The 20,999-nt window shown below is 36.5% G+C and overlaps 3 protein-coding genes across 4 annotated transcripts; 2 read left to right on the forward strand and 1 right to left on the reverse strand.

Moving 5' to 3' along the window:
• Positions 1-1,284: 1,284 nt before the first annotated feature.
• LOC137958467 (protein REDUCED WALL ACETYLATION 2-like) lies at positions 1,285-8,625 on the reverse strand. Of its 2 annotated transcripts, XM_068805504.1 has the most exons (16): positions 8,283-8,625; positions 6,177-6,268; positions 5,158-5,298; positions 5,001-5,057; positions 4,847-4,919; positions 4,485-4,643; positions 3,733-3,882; positions 3,393-3,648; positions 3,180-3,301; positions 2,953-3,039; positions 2,772-2,860; positions 2,612-2,674; positions 2,428-2,484; positions 2,010-2,106; positions 1,763-1,921; positions 1,285-1,613 (listed from the first exon to the last, which is right to left on the reverse strand). In XM_068805504.1, exons 1-16 carry the CDS (start codon positions 8,313-8,315, stop codon positions 1,608-1,610), a joined length of 1,641 nt encoding a protein of 546 aa, XP_068661605.1. In that variant the 5' UTR covers positions 8,316-8,625; the 3' UTR covers positions 1,285-1,607. The 2 variants fall into 2 exon arrangements, with proteins under 2 accessions (XP_068661605.1, XP_068661604.1); XM_068805503.1 differs by having other exon boundaries at positions 3,393-3,882.
• A 3,005-nt stretch (positions 8,626-11,630) lies between these two features.
• Positions 11,631-17,186, forward strand: LOC137959626 (importin subunit alpha-4-like). Its single transcript, XM_068806982.1, has 10 exons — positions 11,631-11,846; positions 12,818-12,914; positions 13,037-13,128; positions 13,219-13,350; positions 13,450-13,635; positions 13,724-13,887; positions 14,626-14,704; positions 15,981-16,109; positions 16,368-16,495; positions 16,853-17,186. The coding sequence occupies exons 1-10, from the start codon at positions 11,631-11,633 to the stop codon at positions 17,184-17,186; spliced, it is 1,557 nt and encodes a 518-aa protein (XP_068663083.1).
• Positions 17,187-18,254: 1,068 nt separating this feature from the next.
• LOC137960287 (pentatricopeptide repeat-containing protein At3g48810) lies at positions 18,255-20,962 on the forward strand. Its single transcript, XM_068807860.1, has 2 exons — positions 18,255-18,328; positions 18,623-20,962. Exon 2 carries the CDS (start codon positions 18,900-18,902, stop codon positions 20,904-20,906), a length of 2,007 nt encoding a protein of 668 aa, XP_068663961.1. The 5' UTR covers positions 18,255-18,328; positions 18,623-18,899; the 3' UTR covers positions 20,907-20,962.
• Positions 20,963-20,999: the final 37 nt, after the last annotated feature.

The raw sequence follows: 20,999 nt of genomic DNA on the forward strand, positions 1-20,999 counted from the left end.
AGATCACCGATTGAATTGGCCAAACCGGCTGAATTGCAAGGTTTTCACTCTACTTCGAGTTTGTAAGATCCGTTTGGAAAAGGATTCAGTCTAAGTTCAACCGACCCATCGAATCTGGGTTTTCTATAGCAAAGCCAAGTTTTTTAACTCATTTGAGACAAAATGTCATGGTCGAGGAGACTCAAATATCGAGTCTCGAGTCTTGTTTGACGTGCGGTGACTCGGATCCAGGACCCGACTTTAATCCATGAAATTCTGAGTTGGATCCAACGCAGGCGGTCAACTTGGATCGCAACACTAGGGTTTAAGGTTAAGGATCCAACTTCACCCTACAAGCCCCATCCCGACTTACTTTATAGAATATTAATATAGTAATTTTTTATTATATTTTATAGTATTATATTAAAATACACATAATAATTCATTTGCAAATACATATAAAATTTGAGGGACCATATGTAATAAAAATTAAAATATGCAAAATAATAGTATATAAGCATAATAGTAGATATAAGCAAATTCATATCATATGCAATATAGTAATATTAAAGTTTTAAATAATTATAACTACTTATCTTGTTAATTAACTCTTTTATTATCTAATATAAAATAATTTAAATATACATAGAATAATAAATAGACTATCATATATAATTAATATAATATTTTCAATAAAATAAGGTCAGAAGTTTTATTTATATCATATCATAATCTAGAATTTATATAAATTTATTTTTAATAATTTACATTTTATTTAGTTTGATATATTTATATTTATTTATTTTTAAAAAAGAGGGAGACTTCACCGTGAGGAAGATACGATGTGGAGGGCCCCTTTCCCCCTTCTTTGTGCAGGGACTTCAACCCCGCCCTTCTTCTTATACGGGCTTCATCCCCACTCGAAGAGGAAGAAACGGGAGAGGGGGTCGGTGCCCCGTCCCATCTCCTCTTGTCAATACATAGGGGGACTAGTGGCCTCCTTTCACCCTTCTTCCTTCTTGGGTGGAGGTGTTGCCATTGTCCTAAGAGAAAAAGGGGGAGGCCACAGCCCCCCCTCCCACGTTGCTCATCAAAGGTAAAGGACTATCCAATGGGATCTTCGTGGCAAGAGCTTGCCTCATTGGTGATGAAGGATGGGTGGTGGCAGGGGGGATTGGGGGAAGAAAAGGGGAAAAGATGGAAGGAGAGAGGAAAGAGGAGCCCGATGATTTTTCAAATATGTTTTTCAGGCTATGTTGTTCAACCAACTTCTATCCGAAAATGTTTTTCTAAATCTCCTGAAAAGAGCACTAACAATGCCTATGTGTGAGGCAGCAAAAATCATATTTACAAACTTAAAAATCCACCTGATTTTTATACATATTCACTGCCAATCACGTACTTCTGCTTGATTTAAATAATAAATAAATAAAAACACAAGCAGGGTCGACCAGGCACTCCCGATCTGCAAGTTGGTGAAAAATCACGTACCTCTCTCATATACTGTTCCAACGTATATTTTTTTGATATATGTGCTTTCACTGTTGTATTTGGATGAAATCCAATGGCCTAATTGACAAGTCAATCCCCAGAATCAGTGGAAATTTGCTGTTTGATTTCATCAATCTTCATGCCTGCACATATTTCAAAATGGAGCCACCAAGCAAGATAGTCACGGTTAGCAACTGCATTAAAGTTGCCAAGCATCAACAAGAATCTACTTTTTGTGTGCTTGTCTATTTCATGCCCAACTCAATTCGTGAAGCTAGGAAATTACGCATACCGTCAGCCGGGGAATTTGAAGGAGAACGAAGGACAATGAATATAGAGCGACTGAGACAGCAGCAGCTGTGGTCAAGTTGTGAACAAGACGTTTGTTGTCTTTACTTGGTATAAATGCAGTTTTCAAGGTGTTCGTCAGCTCAAAGACTCTATAGGAGATCTGCCAAATAATACAAATGTGTACGTGTAAGAGATATATCTTCTCATAAGGAACTATTCTAACATACCCATTTTTAGCAGTGACAGACCGCAATATATATGGAAGTTGTGAGCATAAAGTTCAACATGGGGTAGTTGGGGATGAACGACAGCAACAACTTAGGTTGTCCATCAGGCACTCCCGACCTGCAAAAGTTGGTGAAAAATCAGACGTCTTCTCAATGAGAATTTTCAGTTAAGCAAGATGATCATTGCCTAAATAAAAACTTGTTGGCATCAAGCAGGAGAAGGTGCCAGGATAGTAGCTTTTATGTCCAAACACAAAAGTTCATCAGAAATGCAAATCAATCCATAATACGAAGCTTGCGAAGTGAACCAAATTCTGAGCTAGCCACTTATTTCCACCTCATTGCTTGCAGTAATGTACTCCCGAATTGTTGACTAATTTGATGCTAAACATAAAATTCCAAGAAGAAAAGGAAAATTATACAGTTAAATCAGCTTTACCTTAGCCAGATGTGGATCTGAGAGATGTAGGTCTCCAGAGTCACTTTGCCAAGCCATCTGTAGAAAATGATATTACTACTTACTCAGCAATTCTATCCAAATCCAAAAATGAATTTATTGCAACCCCGTAGGCACCAATTATTGTCTAATGAAGTTAGTAGGATTGGACTGATTAATAACTCACGCAAGAAGGGTCAAAGAGAAGCTCCGGAAGTATTGAGTGAAATTTCGCAAGCAAATGTAGACACTGTGTCATAGAAATAAAAAATAAAAAATCATAATTAATCTATCCAGTATAGCCTAATGTCACCAAATATATTTCAAAAAAGGAAAAGCTTACGTACGTGATAGGAATCCAAGATGTATAAGGGTGGTATTTGTTATATGTAATCTTGTCCAGCTTGTATATGTACTCGTACCACAGGTAGCCCATCTAAAATTGCATAAGAGTGTTCAACATAGGACATGACAATATCTTAAATTCATGTAAAAAATAAAATAGAGGTGAAGATGTTGCTAGCTTACCACAATTGAAATTGCCACAATAATTGTCTTTATGGTTATTCTAAACTTTGATTCACTTTCTTCTAGTTTTTCCATCCATCTCTCAACCTATATTAACAGTAAAGCCAAATTAGCAATTGAGGACTAAAAGAGAACAAAAAGGTTAATGATTCATCTAAATGGCATGGTAAATGCCTTGTAATGCAAAGGGAGAATATCTACAGAAATATGAGATCATTAGATCTTACAGTAGGGTGATAATAAGCATATATCATCCCAATGATCCATATGTAGCGATCAAGTCCTGAGCGAAAATGCCATTCATGGAGAAGGGGATACCCTTGCTTTGAGGGATTTGGATCTCTGTAACCTACAACCATGTGTGTCAAACAGAGAGTGAGTTGTTTGCAACAAAAACAGAAACAAAATACATTCCACAAGCAAGGGTGCAAATCACTTACCTAGAATAAACGTAAATGGGCTCCAGACAAACTCAAAAACTCCTGGGATTTCCCAAATCAAAATGACCACAAGAAAGCAGGCAACAATTTTTGTGGCAATAACTGATCCTTTCTCATTGTATTTATTGAATATTCCCAGTGCACCATAGACCATTAATGTAAAGAGAGTATGCATTGGGCAGATGTAGTAGAGCATATAGTTGTTGTTAAGAACAATACAGCAAAATGCGACAAAAAAATTAAGTCGCCACATCATCTGTTCAGAGGGAATAATGTTATTAAAATAGAGATAGAGATAGATAGATAGATAGATAAAGACAGAGAGAGAGAGAGAGTCCACCTGAGCAAACCGTGCAACGCTGAAATCTTTCCTAATGTAGTAATAGGAGAAGTTACCAAATCCAGTCATCCACACATATGCAGCAATGAATACACGAATTGCATTATACATTTCCAAGGCTGCAAAGTAGTGGTACATCAAGAATAGTACCTGAAAATGTACAGGTAAAAACATAGATGTTTCACAGGAAACTATAGCAATAAGAAACAAAGATTGTGGAAAACAGACAGAAGATCGATACTCAGTTATTTTGTCTTTTTTTTTTAATGTTTAACCCCATTCCCTAGAGACTTGAATCCAAGACCTCACTAAAAAACCCCTCATATAGCCATTGAGCCAAAGGCCCCATCTACAGTTAATTATGAACGCAAGGATAACCAATTTCCTAATGAGCAAACTGAAAAAGACAAACATTAAACGAAAAGTAGATCTTAAATGGTACTTTGACGATTCAGAGACACTAAATAATTCATATTAGATGCAATATGACTGCAAAATCAATGAAAACACTAAAAAATTCACCACTGATTGGATCTTAATTTGCGTAAACTTGGTTTGCCTCAATCAAGTTCCTCACAAGCGCTGATCTATGTTAGTAAAGATAATATCTGGAACTTGCAACATTAAAAATGAGACTAAATAGCAAGCTCTGAACACAAATAAAAACTGCTTGAACAACAATATGTTAACAATTTTTTTTCATTTAGAAAGTGGATATAGTAGCTGCTTAAAATTTTTATGCAGGGACTGACCTGCATCCAGCCTTTCCATTCCTCCGTCTGATGTCTATTAAGATAAAGAATTGATTTGCCTGTGAATGCAGACTTATCATGGTGGATCTTGAAGGAAGTGATAGCTGAAACTATTATGAGAAGGAAATACAAGAATAAGAAAAGATCCCGGTTGTAGTTCTGCACCAAAAAAAAGATGGTCAAGAGAAAGATCGTGGCAATAAGTAGAAATAATATAACCAATAAAAAGACCCAGGTACCAAGTGCCAAACAATATGCTTCAGTAATGCAGTACTCACATGCCATTTTCAATTGTTTCCTTTTTAAAACAAGTTCAATAGAAGATTTTTAAGGTGTTCGAAATGATAAGAGAGAATGAGTACCTTTTTAGACTCTCCAAAGAGGTTTGTCCGATCACATATGTAGAAGTAGGCCATAATAAGTCCAAATTCAGATCTGGAGGCCAGAAATATAGTCAGATGGCAATAATTCTCTTCAACAGTTGTAATTTTGGATTCTAAGGATGGCTCAACTTACATGGTCCTTAATAACAGACGATTTTCAACCAAGAAGGACTCTTCCATCATAAGAAATCTAACCCACTCAACGAAATATAATCAGATAGAGTTAGCTCGTATGAATTCCGTGAGATTCAACACCATTTGTAAAATTGTTTACTGGTTATACTGCAAACCTGAGGATATTTGACATTGCAGATGAGGCATGAACCTTGGTAGAAGCAGGTTTGAGACCTCCCTCCAACAAAACAGCTCGATCTTCTTCCGCAACTACCTCCTTGCCCAACTCAACCAAAGTGATATCTGAACGCCTACCACTAGAGAAGCAATTCATTAAGTCAAATGTTGCAGTACAGCAGAAAATTACACCAGCCAGTCCATGTGACTACCAAAAATTAACTAAATAAAAAATAAAATTCATTAAAGATATATTTTTAAATTTTGAAAACCAGCTATTATGTACTTTTGATGTTATTATTAACGACTATATGTATCTTGGAGAAATGATGAAGTGCTCTGTCTTATAACATCAAAGCATTATGGTGTTTCAGATCCAGTATCAAGACGAACTTTCAACCAGGAAAAGCCTAAAAAGTAAGCACTTGTCACTGAGGTCCAATGAAATAGGTCATTCTCAAACAGGTACTTTCTTGAATTTATTCGATGGACCATCAGTTAGTTTTAAGCAGTACATATATCTCTAAATCTTTGAGATCAGATCTTTGCTGTCTATGGAGAGCACAAAAAGCTTTACTCAAAGAACCTAGATATTTCTTATCATATGGTGGGAAAAGTTAGAAGCCACTGCAGATTCTCTACACCTGGGAGAGGAGTATATATAAAACTGATATTAAAATTGCTAATGCATGACTAAATATGAATTCCATCATCCAGTGCAAACCAAGACAAAAGGATACAGCAACAAAGAGATGGATAAGACAGGGAATGAAACCAATTGAAGTTATATGGAGAAGATACAGAATGAGACCAATTAAAGCTAAAAGGAGAAGAAAGTAGAAGTGAACAATTCAAAAATTAAAAAAGGAAGAGTTTCATAGGAAATCACTAATTAGGATTCATATGAAGCTTGTAAGTGATTTTGGATGACTTGTTCTTCCTAGGGATGGACTTGGTAACTTATTTATCATACGATAAAGAATAAATAAGAATTTTGAGTTTCAAGATTACAACTCACTCTTTGGAAGCAGTTGAATTTTTCCTGTACTCCAACAGCTCTGAATACAACCATGCTACAAGAATTGGGATGGTTCCAAGGAAGAAAGATACCTGCACCAAGCATGCAAAGATTATGCTGCCAGAGTGGAAAGGCTGATATATCTCACTAACAGGGAAGCTTAAAATAATCACAATACTATCTCCAGTTCAGCCCTATCTTGTGTCATGATGCAACACTTTTCTCCTCCATTGAACTTGGCACACTTAAAGAACTAGTACAGTATGCACAAGTTATGCATAAAATTCCAAAAAAAAATGCATAAACAAATGATATGGGTATATAGGGTGCTAACACATCAACACTTTGGCTTGAGATAATGACATAAAAGTGCTATATCTCAGTTCTGAATTAAAACATAAAATTCAAATCTTGCATGAAAAGTAGTTCACTTTAATTTGTGATTGGTGATGATAAAGAACTAGCACTTGGGTAAATAGGGTGCTCAGACATCAGCACTTTGGCTTGTTGAGATAATGACATAAGAGTGCTATATCTCAGTTATAATTTAAACCATAAAATTCAACCTTGCACGTAAAGTTCATTTTAATTTGTGGTTTTTAATGATAAAGAACTAGCACTTGGGAAGATGATCGAATTCTAATCCTCAAATTCTAAACCTAGAGTATTTCATAACTGTGGATCATACCAGTAACCTGAAATATAGATGAAATTTTATTTCAAAGAGGTACCAAATGATTGTTACAAAAAAGAAAAGGTACCAAATAATGTATCTAACCCGTGACAACAGAAATTACAATTTTAAAACGAAAAATCTTTGGAAATTCAGAAAATGCTGATTGTCACAAAAAAGAAAAGGTACCAAATAATGTATCTACCCTGTGACAACAGAAATTACAATTTAAAAACGAATATTTTTTGGAAATTCAGAAAATGCCATGATAATCTGGGCCAATCATAAACAGTTTGACATGCTAAACAGACAATCTATAGAACATCAGCTCATATTCATCACAATTTTAGCCAGAAGAAAAGTATAAAAGGGTTTTTCCTTTCTCAATCCCTTGATGTTCATTGTCATTTGAGTAGCTAAAAGGATTCAGTAGTGTGTATGAAGAAAAAAAAAATCCAGGCCTGGCACAGTAGTTTCCTGAAGTTGGTCGAAGAGGAAATTATGAATCTATTTAATTTCTCAAAAATCTTTCAAGAGGTTCTGCAAAAACATGGAATACTCATGCAAACAGAACTGCAAAATTGGGTCAAATGTGTCTGCATGTTGCTGAGAAAGCAATCTCTACAGATCTGTTTAACAGAACTCCCAGACCTAGGAATAACAATCAAAAAATAATCTAAGTGCTACACCATTAGTTAGTATTAGAATTTTTCCAATGAATGACATGCAACCTCTACAACCACCACTAATGGCCTAGGAGCATATGCAAGAGCCATAGGACATTCATTGTTTTGTTTTGAATGATAAAATTCACTAAATATCAAAGATTATAAAAACGAAGCTAGGTTCAGTCTAGACACTGTTGAACAGTACTCGGCTTAAGCCATTTATTTTTTTATATTTTAGTCCATCATCATCATCCGCTCTCTGCTCCACCAAAGATGTGATAATGACAATATTCTAAAATGCGAACATGTCAATTTTGATCTTGATTTTTACCCCGTTTTATCTTCTTATCCTTGTATCACTTCCTCTCATGTCTCTGTTTTGGTAAGTTACGAACTTATGATAAATCGTTTCCTCATCAAGCTGTGAAACACTATAACATGAGTTAAAGAAAAGAAAATACTAATTCAAACAAGCCAATATTTCACCAAGCAAATCCAGATCTCTCAAATTACGTCTCGTTGTTTTACACTTGCAAACAAAAATTGTGACTATCAGCAGCAGCTTTCCTTCTGTTTCTAACACTGGCAGGAACGCGGTACCCGCCGCATTTTCAAGCAAGAATCCCAAAACACGCGATATAACTAGTCGCGAATTCGACCACCACCGTAACAATTTTTCGCTACGGCACTTCCGATCTGTGTATGACAAATAAAAAAAAGGTAATCCGTACAAACATAGATCCTGTATTCTTCAACTCGACATACCTGACCAGGAGTCAGAGGTCCCGAGATCACCATTTCCGACCAATGCAACAATTCGAGAGAGGAACTTCCAAGGAGATCTCTACAAACAGGCACACATTTCAATTGTATGCCGATCACCGAGCAGATCTAATATAAGCTCCAGTGCAAATGCTCCTGACCGCAGCGCTGCAACAATTACAACCCGAAGTCCGCAATACGGGACGGAGAAGTGCCGGACGACAAGAAGGGGATAAGAGGCGCCAAGCAAGAGTGGCACAAGGAAGTTGTACGAACCACGGCAAGAGATCTGTCCCTCTCTCTCTCTCTCTCTCTGCCGCACCCTCTTTTACAATTGCTTTTATTATCATTTACTCGTCTCGTCTGAGAGTCGCAAAAACTCAAACTTATCACCAATAAATAGAGTCTGGTTGAAGCAGGTTAGTTGAGACAGATGGGAAGCTCGTCGCGTCGTTCGAGCGCTTTAAAGCTTGATTTTCTCTTTTTGTTTTCATAAAAGTAGTGAGAGAGCATAAATAAATTAATAAATTGATAAAAAATTCAAATCCTTGTCTGTTCCAAAATGAAATCCGTACTAAGTAGTTTTGAGGTTTGTACATAGAAAATGCATTTTATTAATTCCCATACTAGCCAATAAATATAGCCTGTCGCACTCTCAAGACTTCCCTTATCGCGTCATTAGTGCACGACGGTGACCCACTTATCGACGGTGGATCAAACTCACAATGGAAAGAGTTGAAAATTGAATATGGAGAAAGCATGACGCGAGCGCTGACCAGAGTGAACAACGTGGAAGAGTTAGAAGCGACGGAGAGGAATTCGAAGTAGAGGATAGCTGTCGCCTGTCGGTTCCTGGCTGCTTGCCTGACGTAACGGAGAGAAAAGTACACAAGAATTTTTTTGAGAAAAAGTAGAGAGAGATCACGGCCATTGATAGAGATCCTCCATCGTAACTCCGGATTTTTCCTGGAACCTCTCTCTCCTGGAGGTGTCTATTCTCGACTGTCGTCTTCTCCAGCTTTGGTGGATCGGGACGTCAGCGGTCCGCTGTTCGCTCCACGCGGAGAGAATTTGAGTTCTGGAATCACGCGGAAAAGAGTCACCGCGCCTCTGCGGTTGAGCTGTGGAGAAAATGCAACGTCGTCAAGATCTACATCTTGGAAGATACGAGAAAATGCAGCTGCAGGTCAGAGCTAGATCAATGACCGAATTGTGAAACGAACTTGATCCGAAACTAATACTGTGTGAGTTTGAACTCACCTCATCCTGATCATCTGTTCATTTCGCTGAAAATTTTTCACTAGCGATTAGACTGTCACTTGTAAAATATTCCGAAAAAGGATGTTCGAAGTGATTTCGAAAGACTTCATGGATGAACGAGGACAGTCATGAAGAGTGAGACTAGAGATTGTTTGTGCAATCGATATACGGAGGAAATTAATTTTTAGTAGATTTTTTTATAAGTTTGTCCTTCTGTAGTCACTTCGTAATCGAGAAATAGAAAACTATTTTTCTTATCTATCTCTTACTGAGTAGCTGAATCTGGATATCGCTATATAATCATAAAAAAAAAAAAAAATTGATTAAGGGAATTCCTGTTAATAGAAGACCATAAAAAAATTCTGTTTAATCAAAATTCTCTCAGTTTGTACCGTTTTGTGAATGAAAACTTTTAATAGCTTGGTTTCTTTGCTTAAATTTTTTTTATTCAAAATTATTTCTAATATAAATACAAATATTATGTATAAATAAATTTATCTTTGTTTCTAGTTAGGTTAAAATATTATAAAATTCTAATTAAAAAGAAATTTTCTGTCAAAATAAAATAATTTGAGCCGTGTGAATACACTGCAACTGTCAGATTTGACAAATATTTGATAAAAATCCTTTTAAGCTGCGTGTCTGCATTAACCACAATTAGAGACTTACAAAATTCATATAAAACTCTATGGACAGCCTTAATTCGTCTTCGCTTTCAAGGAACAAGACAAGAACATTTGCATTAAACTATTGCTTTAATCCTTTACTGAATATAGTTTGTGGCTGTGGCGCAGTGCTTGGCGAGATCCCACAATCTGGGCGATGGTTTTGATTACGGGTCAATGGAATAATCTTGTCCGAATTGGATTTGGGTTTAGGGTTTAGGCGAATTAAGAGAAGATGGAGAGGGAAGATATCAATGGGAAAATAACTGAACACAATTAACTGCTATAAAGTAATGAAACTCGACCTCGAGCACGAACCGCAGGAATAAAGGTTGTCAACTGCGAACTCTCGGCGTTGCTCAACCGTCGGGGACGGAGGCACAATATATAATATACTATACATATTAAGAAGTAGCGCTCCTCCTATAAAAAATATCGCCTTGAGAATCAAGGTCTGTGTATGGACCCTGCCATTGGAGTCTGAACCTGAGCCTGTATCCATCACTCAACGATGAAGAACAAACCCAATTCACGAGTAAATCTTAATACTCACTTCCGTTATTGGACTAAAGATGTTGTTAACCTTTTCATTGTTTGCCAATGAGTTATGTGCTTTTCTTATACTTGTAGGTTTCTGTATGGTTTGAACTGAATATTTACCTCTGACTTGTCATCACCTTTTTTAATCTGTAATTTTTTTGTTATTTTTCCTTCTCTATGCTTTGGTTCGTTGAATCTGATGTTTCTACGATTTCATTTTTTGACTCTGAAAAATGACAGAAAGATATGGACGAGCGCAGAGAGTTGGCTCTTAGAGCTAAGGAAATAGTTGTGAGGAAGAAGAAAAGAAAAGATTATAGGGGTGCATGGTTGATGTTGCACAAGTCTGCAGATCTCTTTCCAGCATTAGAACCCTCGACTCAAAAGCTATCTGTTTGCAACATACTACGGCCGGCCAATCCAAACATATCGGTCCACGGAATCAACGGGCACTGGATGGCTTTTGTTGAAGTAGCCCCTCTGTTTACTTGCTTCTGTGCATTTCAAAGGTTTTAAGGACGAAAAGAGTGCAATTCTAAAGCATGCAACGGAACAACTCAGAGAAGATTTTCGAAACCAAAAAAGCATTCACAAACGACCATTCACAAAAGAATTTAATCGAGGTGAATTCTCTCAAATCCACTGTCATAGAGGAGTTAGTTGCCTGTCTTGGAAATCTGATTCTTATAACCGATATAGATTAAGTTTTGATCATATCCAGAGTCACTTCACTTGCTTCACATACCTATAAATGTTTTTGGAAAAGTGCTTTACAAAAAAATCATTTGAAATACATCGTAAACTCTTAAGAGTTTATAAATAAACATTTCTACGAATACGTTGAGTTTGAAGGAAGAGAGCCTTCTGAAGAAAAGGAGGGAACGAGATGTCTCTCCGACCAAATTCTTGTGCGGAAGTTCGGAAAAAGTCGTACAAAACGGGGATTGATGCGGACGAAGCTCGTCGAAAGCGAGAAGATAATCTGGAGGAGATTCGGAAAAATAAAAGAGAGGACAATCTTCTCAAGAAGCGACGCCAACTGCTTCTACAATCTCAGCTGCCTCTGCAAGCATCGCAAACACCTTCAACTAACCAAAAAAAGGTGAATGTCTTTGTCATTTGTTGTTTCATCTTTTCCATATTAACGTTTTATCTCGTATCTCAATGAGCCGCTATTGATTCTGGTCTAACTGTAGTGGATTCCACTTGACATTCTTGGTTTCTCTTCGGTGTGTTTATGATTTTTATTTCTGTTGCATTTATTTTTTAAATGTTCTTGGTCACTTCGATTTAATAACTCTGCAATTTCATTCGACCAACAGGCGTCGATTATGGTATATTTTTCTTGCTCTGCTTGTTTGGTCTTACTGTTGTTTTATTGTTCTACTTGACTGCTTTTGGTTTTCCACATTTCCATTATAGTTGGATAATGGGTTTGGTGGTGGCTATGTTTATTTTGAAAAAGTTAATTAAGAAGGCATGATTGATGTATTTCCTGTTGGTTATCAATTATTACACTGTTTTGTTGGTTACTCGAGAACCTTTTCTTTCCTATGGTTTGTTCTTGATAAAGAAAATATTCCAGCCTTCGTATGTGCACCTTAGTGTTTTTCTTGAAACACTTCACTGCCATGTTATGAAAATGACCATCGGCCATGTTAGTAGAAACATAGCACATCACTAAGACGGGCAGCCTTCTAATGTAATGGACACTGGAAATGAGCTTCTCTGTGAATGTGTATTTTTTTTAGTGAGAGATAAGAAACCTAGTGGTGACCGCTAAAGTTGTGGTTTCTTCTTTCTCACAGAAGACACAGAAGCCTATTTGTGTCTATTTCAGTTGTATTCGTCTATAAATTAAGGGGAAACAAGAGCTTATTTGCATGTCATTGTGCTAAACAGGTCAACAGCAATAAGCCATGCCAAAACCAGTATAAAAGCATTCGAATAGCTGAAATTAGCTTGAATTAGGATTTTTTTTTTTTTTAAAAGCTGAAGTGGGATAAAGATGACCTTGATTCCACTGAAACATTTTTAAATAGTAGTTTAATGTGAATTGTTGACTTCTTACAGTTGGAAAGCCTATCTGCCATGGTTGAAGGAGTGCAGTCAGACCACCCAGCTTTGCAGTTGGAAGCAACTATTCAGTTTAGGAAGCTACTCTCTATTGGTAGTAGAGCTATGGTTTTTGCTTCCCTTTATTTATCCTTTTTGTCTTATTAGGTTAACTGTTGGAATTTTGGCATTCTGCTACTAACTTGCTTTATAATCTTTTTGCTTGTAATTGGGCAGAGCGAAACCCTCCAATAGAGGAGGTCATTACTACATGTGTTGTTCCCCGGTTTGTGGAATTTCTTTCAAGGCATGATCTGCCACGGCTACAGGCAATTTTTTTCTGCCATTTTTTCTGATTTCTCTGTTTGCTAAAAAATCCATAAGCCTGTAAGAATTGTTTAGTATACCATTTTTTGCAGTTCGAGGCAGCATGGGCTCTCACCAATATTGCTTCTGGCACATCAGAACACACCCGGATTGTCATTGAACATGGTGCTGTCCCATTATTTGTCCAACTTCTCAGTTCATCAAACGATGATGTGAGGGAGCAGGTATTATTTTTGTCCTATCTTCTGTTTGCTTTCAATCCTTAAGATTCAACTAATTAGGATAACTGTTAAGAATTCTAATAAAGACAGTTATACAAATAGGCTGTTTGGGCCCTTGGGAATGTTGCTGGTGATTCACCAAGATTGAGAGATCTCGTTCTTAGTCATGGTGCCCTGATGCCTTTACTTGCTCAATTCAATCAACTCTCAAAATTGTCCATGGTGAGGAAAGCGACATGGACTTTATCTATTTTTTGTCGTTCCAAACCATCTGCACCATTTCAACTGGTACGAAGATTGAGATAACATCTCATTTTTTTACTGTAATTGGCATGAATTTGTAAATTTAACCGTACTTATGTGTTGGATGCATCAGATAAAGCCTGCTTTATCAGTTCTTGCACATCTTATTCACTCAACTGATGAAGAAGTTCTAACAGATGCTTGCTGGGCACTTTTCTCTCTCTCTGATGGCACAAAGGATGAAATCCAGGCTGTAATTGAAGCAGGAGTTTGCCAAAAGCTTTTAGATCTTCTGGGGTATGACGCTAATTTATTATTCTTCATTAGCTATCAATCAATAACATGTAGTCCTCTTTTGTGATTACGAATATGGTTTCAGGATCCTAAGACTACTAGTATGGGGCTAAAATTCCAAAAAAAAATTGAATGAAGAATTATTGATTTTCTGTGAGATTCTGGTGCAATAACAGTTAAACACTTGCAGGGTTATATAACACTGTTCAAAAGTTTTACTTAAAACTCGATGTTTTTCTTTCACATGTAGCTTTTTGTGTCTTCAGTAAAATCTGATACTAATACTAGAGTTAGACATTCCTCATAAGACTTATCTTGAGATGGTCATTGTTACTTCATCCTAGAGAATGTTAAGTGAGCTACATGGATTCTCCTTCATCGTGCTCTATCATTTGCTGGCTCTGTTGATAATTAGGGCCTTCTTTGAGCTTTCTCACCTAGGAGCCCAACCCTCACCAGGTTTTTAGTGGGGTGCCTCATAAAGCAAATGGTTTTTACATGTCTAAATAGCATATGGCTGATGGACTTAAAGTCTTCTTCTCTCTCTTTCTCTTTTTCCTTTTTTCTTGTTTATTACTTTGGCTTAAGTAGTAGAAATGGGCTTTTAATGATGAAGACTTCGCATTGTTGCTTAGTCAGTTTTTCCAAATGAACCTTTCTCTTTTTGGTATCTTTATGTACTTTTTTCAGAAGCTAGGTAGAAATATAAAACTTGATGATGGTGCTTTGTCTATCCTCCAGTCTGCCATCTTCAACTGCTCTTATACCTGCTCTTAGGACTGTTGGGAACATTGTAATGGGTGAAGATGAACAAACTCAGGTATGTGCCTATGATTGACTGTGAGATTGCATTTTTGTTCATCGAATGTAGCTAAAATCTATTCTCCCCTCATTTACAATGACAAAGTAAAGTCTAATAAGTAGCCTCCTGTCCTTTTGACACTGTTATGGTTTAAGTGCCCCAAAGTTATGAATGACTTTTTTCTTGTGTTATTTTTCTTAAATTAAAGTGTATAAATTTCAGAGATCACAGTGACGATATTTTCTCATATTTGCCTGCAAACTCGTGCCATATATTTTTAAGTATAAGTTGACCAAAAATCGTATTAGCTTGAATTGGCTGAAGCAAAAATACATAAATGGATATAAGTTATGGTTGCAATAGCTGCTACTCTATCAATTATATAGGTTCATAGCTAGATTAGACCAAAGAGGATAGTGTGGTTGTAACAGAATGATTTTGAAAACAAAACATATGTATGGAATTTTTAGGAAATAATAAGCATCAACTAATTCTGCTCAGGATCTCTTTTATTTTTCTCCTTACTTTTATGAAAGACTTTAAGGCTGTTATGGTTAATGGATCTGGCCAATCAATTAACAAATTGTGTGGACTGCAGTTTTATAGAATATTCGTCAGGAGTGAAGTTCAGATATTAACAAGCAAAGATCATTTCTGTTTGTTGACAGGGAAAGAGGACTTTAAGTCATTGTTCATTCCCTTTTAAATGCAGTAGCATCAATTAGAGGAAGGAGATGTAGCATTAGCATCCAATGGCACTAAAATTGGGCAGAAAATGCATGACTGTGTGGCTTAACATCTCGTTTGAGATACCAATTAGAATGATCATCTGCAAAGGTGCATCTTGCAGGTTTACATGGAGTAAAGAAGGCTTTAGATTTTTCTATTTGCAGTTTTGAAACTCACGATGCTTTAAAGATAAATTTTGGTTGTGAAATTAGTCTATGTAGTTGCTTTTGGTTGTCTTCTGGAATATTATGCTTGGCCAAAACCTTTTCCTGGGAAAGTTTTTGAGTTACAGTCTCTTCTTTGTGGGGCCTATGTAGCTATTAGGACCTTTAAAGGCATGTGTCTTTATATTCCTCTCCTTCTTAAACTGTACTTGCATCCGAATCCCATCTTTGGAGTGACTTTGACTACAAATTTTGAGGGTGAAGTTGTAAGTCCAACTTTTAACTGCTTCCAAGCAACTGTAAACATCTCAGAAGATTTTTTTAGTCAAATCTGTAGTGTTGTACAAATGTCTGAGGATGTCTTACCGCTCAATACACTAACCAGTGAGGTTTCTTTCTAGTACATGATTGACAAGAGGGTATTACCGTGTCTTTGTGGCCTACTCTCACAACCTCACAAGAAGTGCGTCAAGAAAGAAGCATGTTGGATAATCTCCAACATCACTGCTGGAAACAGTGGTCATATACAGGTAAATTGGTGTCTGATATATCTGTGTCTGAGTATGTGGGTTTAAGTGTGAATGGGTTTCAAGTGTGAGGCTTTGGGATCAAGTCTCACTGGGGCAATGGGTTGTAGTGTGTTTGTGTAATTAACATTGAAAAAAAGAAGAAAAAGAGAGATCTGTATCAGCCATGAACTCTTTCGCATAATCTTCAATTTAAGCATTACTATTTCCAGAATTTGTTAAACTTTTCATTTTTTTCTCTACATTACAATATTACTACAGGCTGTTATTGATGCGGGCATCATCAACCCATTGATAGACCTTCTACAACATGCAGAATTTGATATCAAGAAAGAGGCTGCTTGGGCAATCTCAAATGCCACCTGGGGGGGTTCAAATGAACAAATCAAGTATGCTTCCTTTCTTTACTTGTTGAAGTTCATTATATTCTGGCAAATGTAAGATGCAGTTTCTGAGAACATTGAGTGGCAAGGTGTGGCACAGCCAGATTCACGATTGGAAATTCTAGTTGCAACTGTTTGAGTTCAACCTTGTGATTCAACCTTATCATTCAACCTTATCATTGGAATCTCTTGTTTGAACTCGCATATGAAGTCCATTGTTTGCCCATCGGGACTGCTTTCTGGAATGAGAGTGGTTCACCTAAGCTGAGCTACTTGTAGCCATGGCAATTAACATTGTTTGAGTTGTTTGATATGATACTATTTCTGGTTTTAACTGTGGCTCTGTAATTGTTGTTACTACAGCAATTTAGTGAGTCAAGGATGTGTAAAGCCGTTGTACGATCATTTATCCTGCCCCGATCCGACAATTGTGACATTGTGTCTTGAGGGCATTGAGAACATTCTCAAGGCTGGTGAAGCTGATAAAGAATTTGGCAACAGTGGTGGAGTTAATGCATATGCACAAATGATAGCTGATTGTGATGGTTTGGATAAAATTGAGAATCTGTTGAGCCATGCTAATAAAGACATCTATGAAAAGGCTGTGAAGATCTTGGAGAGGTATTGGGTTGAGGATAATGAAGACGAAGAAAATGCCCTAGGTGGTGAAGATGGTGTACGGGTTAATTGGCTTTAGATTTGTAGCTAACCCACCCACCCAGTCTTTCTGCTGGAAGCTTTAAGTTCGTTTGAGCCTGATATGGGTTTATTTTGCGAATTTTGTTTGTCTGAATTGTAGCAAAGTGCTACTGTTGTTATCATCTCATTAGCTGAGTCTTTTTTTTTTTTCACATTTTTTGTGATTTTTTTCTTGATTTCTGATGGATTGAGCATTTCATCCAATTGAATTTCATCAAGAATGTATTTTTTTTTTGTGTTTGTGAGTCATATAAAAAGTGCAATGAAATGTACGTTTTTTGTATTAGTGTTACCTTATGAAAAGTGTCAAAAGAATTCATTTTAGTGTAACTCAGAATTTAATTACTGGTTATTTTAAATTATATATTTTTTTTACTTTCATAACATAAATATAATTTATCTCAATTTATTAATTAAAATATTGTACTATGTTTATGACAAACATATAATAATTTAAGTCAATTATAAATCTCCTATTATTTTTCATTTTTATAACATAATTTATATGATTACGAATAAAATTATTAGTTATTTTATTTATCCAAATAACTAAGTAACGGTAAATAATTATGAACTTTAAGTGATTATTTTATATGATAATCATCACCTAATATATAATAAATATATTAAATCAAAATAAAATAAAATATTATTCATAAATTAATAAATTATCTATAATTTTAAAATATTTATATTATTTTATTAATTAATAAAACTAAAAATAATTTAAATAAATAAATAAAATTTATCCATAAATCTTCTTAAAATCAATGATAAAATAATGTATTTATAAAATTTTAAATAATAAAAAACTACGATGGAGGAGACTTAATATTTGTATTTTGAGTTTAATTGGCAATTCGCGCGGGGATATATGTAATTAACAAGTTAAAAAAATTAACGTTAAATTGTCAATTGTCCATTTCCTTGTCGAAATTGCGGTTTCTTTCCGGTACACTTCTTCCCACAGTCGTACTGAAATAAACGCGCCAGGCCTGCCAGGTGAGGAAGACCCAAGTCGCGGAACCTATTGTTAGACTCGATTTCACGAGAAAGTTACAGAAAAAAAGGGCGCAAAGAACTGCAATTGCAACCATTCTATCGGTGGCATGCTTTCAGTGGTACGAAGTTTCGGAAAAGGTCAGATAATGCTTTGTAATAAACTACTTTCTTGACGACAAGATTTTCCGCGGCCTCGAATGGGTAGTTTTCATTTTTCTAGATGTAGCTACTCGGAAATACTGAATACCCATTATAAACCGAGCGTTATTCGAAGGCGTCATCTTTTTTATTTCATTGTTTCATCACTCGAGCTTCTGCGTGTTTTAATACTGTCCGTTTACACTCGGAGTAGGAAACTTAAAAGTGTAGTATGAAATTGTTCGATGAAATGCCTGAAAGAATGTTCTTTTCCTGAAATTATTCTGTTTGCAGATCATCCAAAGTGAAGGTGGTGAACGGTTGGAACCTCTGAGGATGGAATTTAGAAAATCCTTGTTATAAATATAAAGTCAGATTGTTAATGTATAGAACTGGAGGTTGTTTGGTGGAAAAAACCATGTTGAAGACGTACTCCGAAATGACATTCAAGGATGGTCGATTCAACAAGTGTAGATGATAACGGTTAGGCTACTGGTAGCTGATTCTTCTCTTTTTTTTCTGCATATTTATAGACAAAGTTGAATTCTTGATCGAGGAGGAAAGTTGAATTATGTCTTCAGTCGTGCATTTGAAGGACGGTTGCTCACTGCTGTTAAAAGTCCGAAACCCATCAATTCCAGTCATCTTCACGACAAATGTGCTTCAGGATCATACACAAGAAACAAAACCAGAGAAGTCAGCAGTGAAAGAGGTCAATGTTTTGAGAAGGCTGAAACATGAGAAGGACATCACTGTTGCCTTGGAGTACTTTAAGTCAGTCTCTAATTCGCAAGCATTTAGACACACTAGTCTCACTTACAAGGCAATCATTGAAAAACTTGCGATGGAGAATGAAGTAGATGGTATCCAATACCTTCTACAGCAAATGACATTAGAAGGTGTAAATTGCTCTGAGGAAATATTTATTAGCGTCTTAAAGGCATACAGGAGAGCTTGTTTTGCTGATCAAGCCCTGAAAACGTTTTATCGGATGCAGGATATTGGTTGCAAACCCACAGTCAAGATTTACAACCACATGTTGGACGTGTTACTGAATGAGAACAAGTTCCAGATGATTAACCCCATCTATGGTAACATGAAGAAAGATGGAATAGAGGCTAATGTTTATACATACAACATTCTTCTCAAAGCTTTGTGTAAGAATAATCGAGTTGATGCTGCTCAGAAGCTGCTTGTGGGGATGACAGAAAAAGGTTGTAATCCTGATGGGGTCAGCTACACAACAATCATATCTGGTTTGTGCCATTTTGGTGAGTTGAAAGAAGCAAAAGAGCTTCTAAGAAGATTCCCAGCTACTGTGCCTGCCTACAATGCCCTGGTAAATAGTCTATGCAAAGAATTTGAATTTGAAGAAGTGTCTCTATTGCTAAAAGAAATGGGAAACAGAGGAGTCCAACCCAATGTTATTACATACTCAACAGTTATCAATGCTCTTTGTGAATTTGGGGATGTGAAGATGTCTCTTGCTCTTTTGGCACAGATGTTTGTAAGAGGTTCTAATCCTAATCTCCTCACCTTTACAACCTTGATGAAAGGATTTTTTATTGAAGGAAGAACTGAAGAATCTCTTGAAATCTGGAATCGGATGTTCAAGGAGGGATTCAAGCCCAGTGTCATTTCATATAACACACTCCTACATGGTCTATGCTTGAATGGGCTTCTATTTACTGCTATGTCTGTGTTAGACCAAATGGAGAGAAATAGGTGCTCCCCAGATGTGACAAGCTACAGTATTATTATAGATAGCTTCTCAAAGACAGGAAACTTGGAAGGTGCAACTGAGACTTGGAACAGGATGGTAACTAGTGGCTGCTGCCCTAATGTCGTGGCTTACACTTGTATGGTAGGCCTTCTTTGTAGGAGGTCCATGTTACAACAAGCTGAATCACTAATCAAGAAAATGGTGTCTGAGAACTGCCCACCAAATACTATGACCTTCAATGTATTTATTAAAGGCTTGTGTGGGAATGGTAGACTTGACCTGGCATTGAGTGTCTTAAATGAAATGGAAATGCAGGGGTGCTTCCCTAATGTCAACACTTACAATGAGCTCTTGAGTGGCCTCTCCAGACAAGGCTATTACAGAGATGCTGTTTACCTTGTACATGAGATGTTGGAAAGGGGAATCGAGTTGAATTCAGTTACCTATAACACTTTAATTTATGGTTTCTGCTCCAGTGGCATGATACAGGGAGGTTTGATGCACTTGGGAAAGATGGTTGTGAGGGGAATTTCACCTGATAGAGTGACTTTCAACACTATTATTCATGCATATTGTAAGAAGGGTGGTGAAGTCAAAAAGGCTGTTCAACTCATGGATAAAATGGCTGCAAAAGAGTTGGCCCCTGACTTGATTACATATACTAGTTTAATACATGGCATCTGTGAACATTCTAGCCTGGATGAGGCTATGATTTATTTCAATAAGATGCTAGAGGATGGAATATCTCCCAATTTTGTTACTTGGAATGTTTTGATTCATAAGGCCCTAAGCGAGACAGCTTTTTCTGAGTCATCATACATGCTAGTGGACGGTTTGGCAAAAGAAGGAAAATAAGAGTCAAAAAGCATTCTTATGTAATTTGTAACTTCAAGCAATTTGAAAAAAGAAGATTCCCATGGTGATTTCAATTGTGCTTGCTTCATAAGA

Source organism: Aristolochia californica, unplaced genomic scaffold, assembly GCF_029961685.1.
Source record: "Aristolochia californica isolate CCGP_79_NKW_82.1479 unplaced genomic scaffold, dmAriCali1.0.hap1 SCAF_3, whole genome shotgun sequence".
Taxonomy (NCBI): Eukaryota; Viridiplantae; Streptophyta; class Magnoliopsida; order Piperales; family Aristolochiaceae; genus Aristolochia; species Aristolochia californica.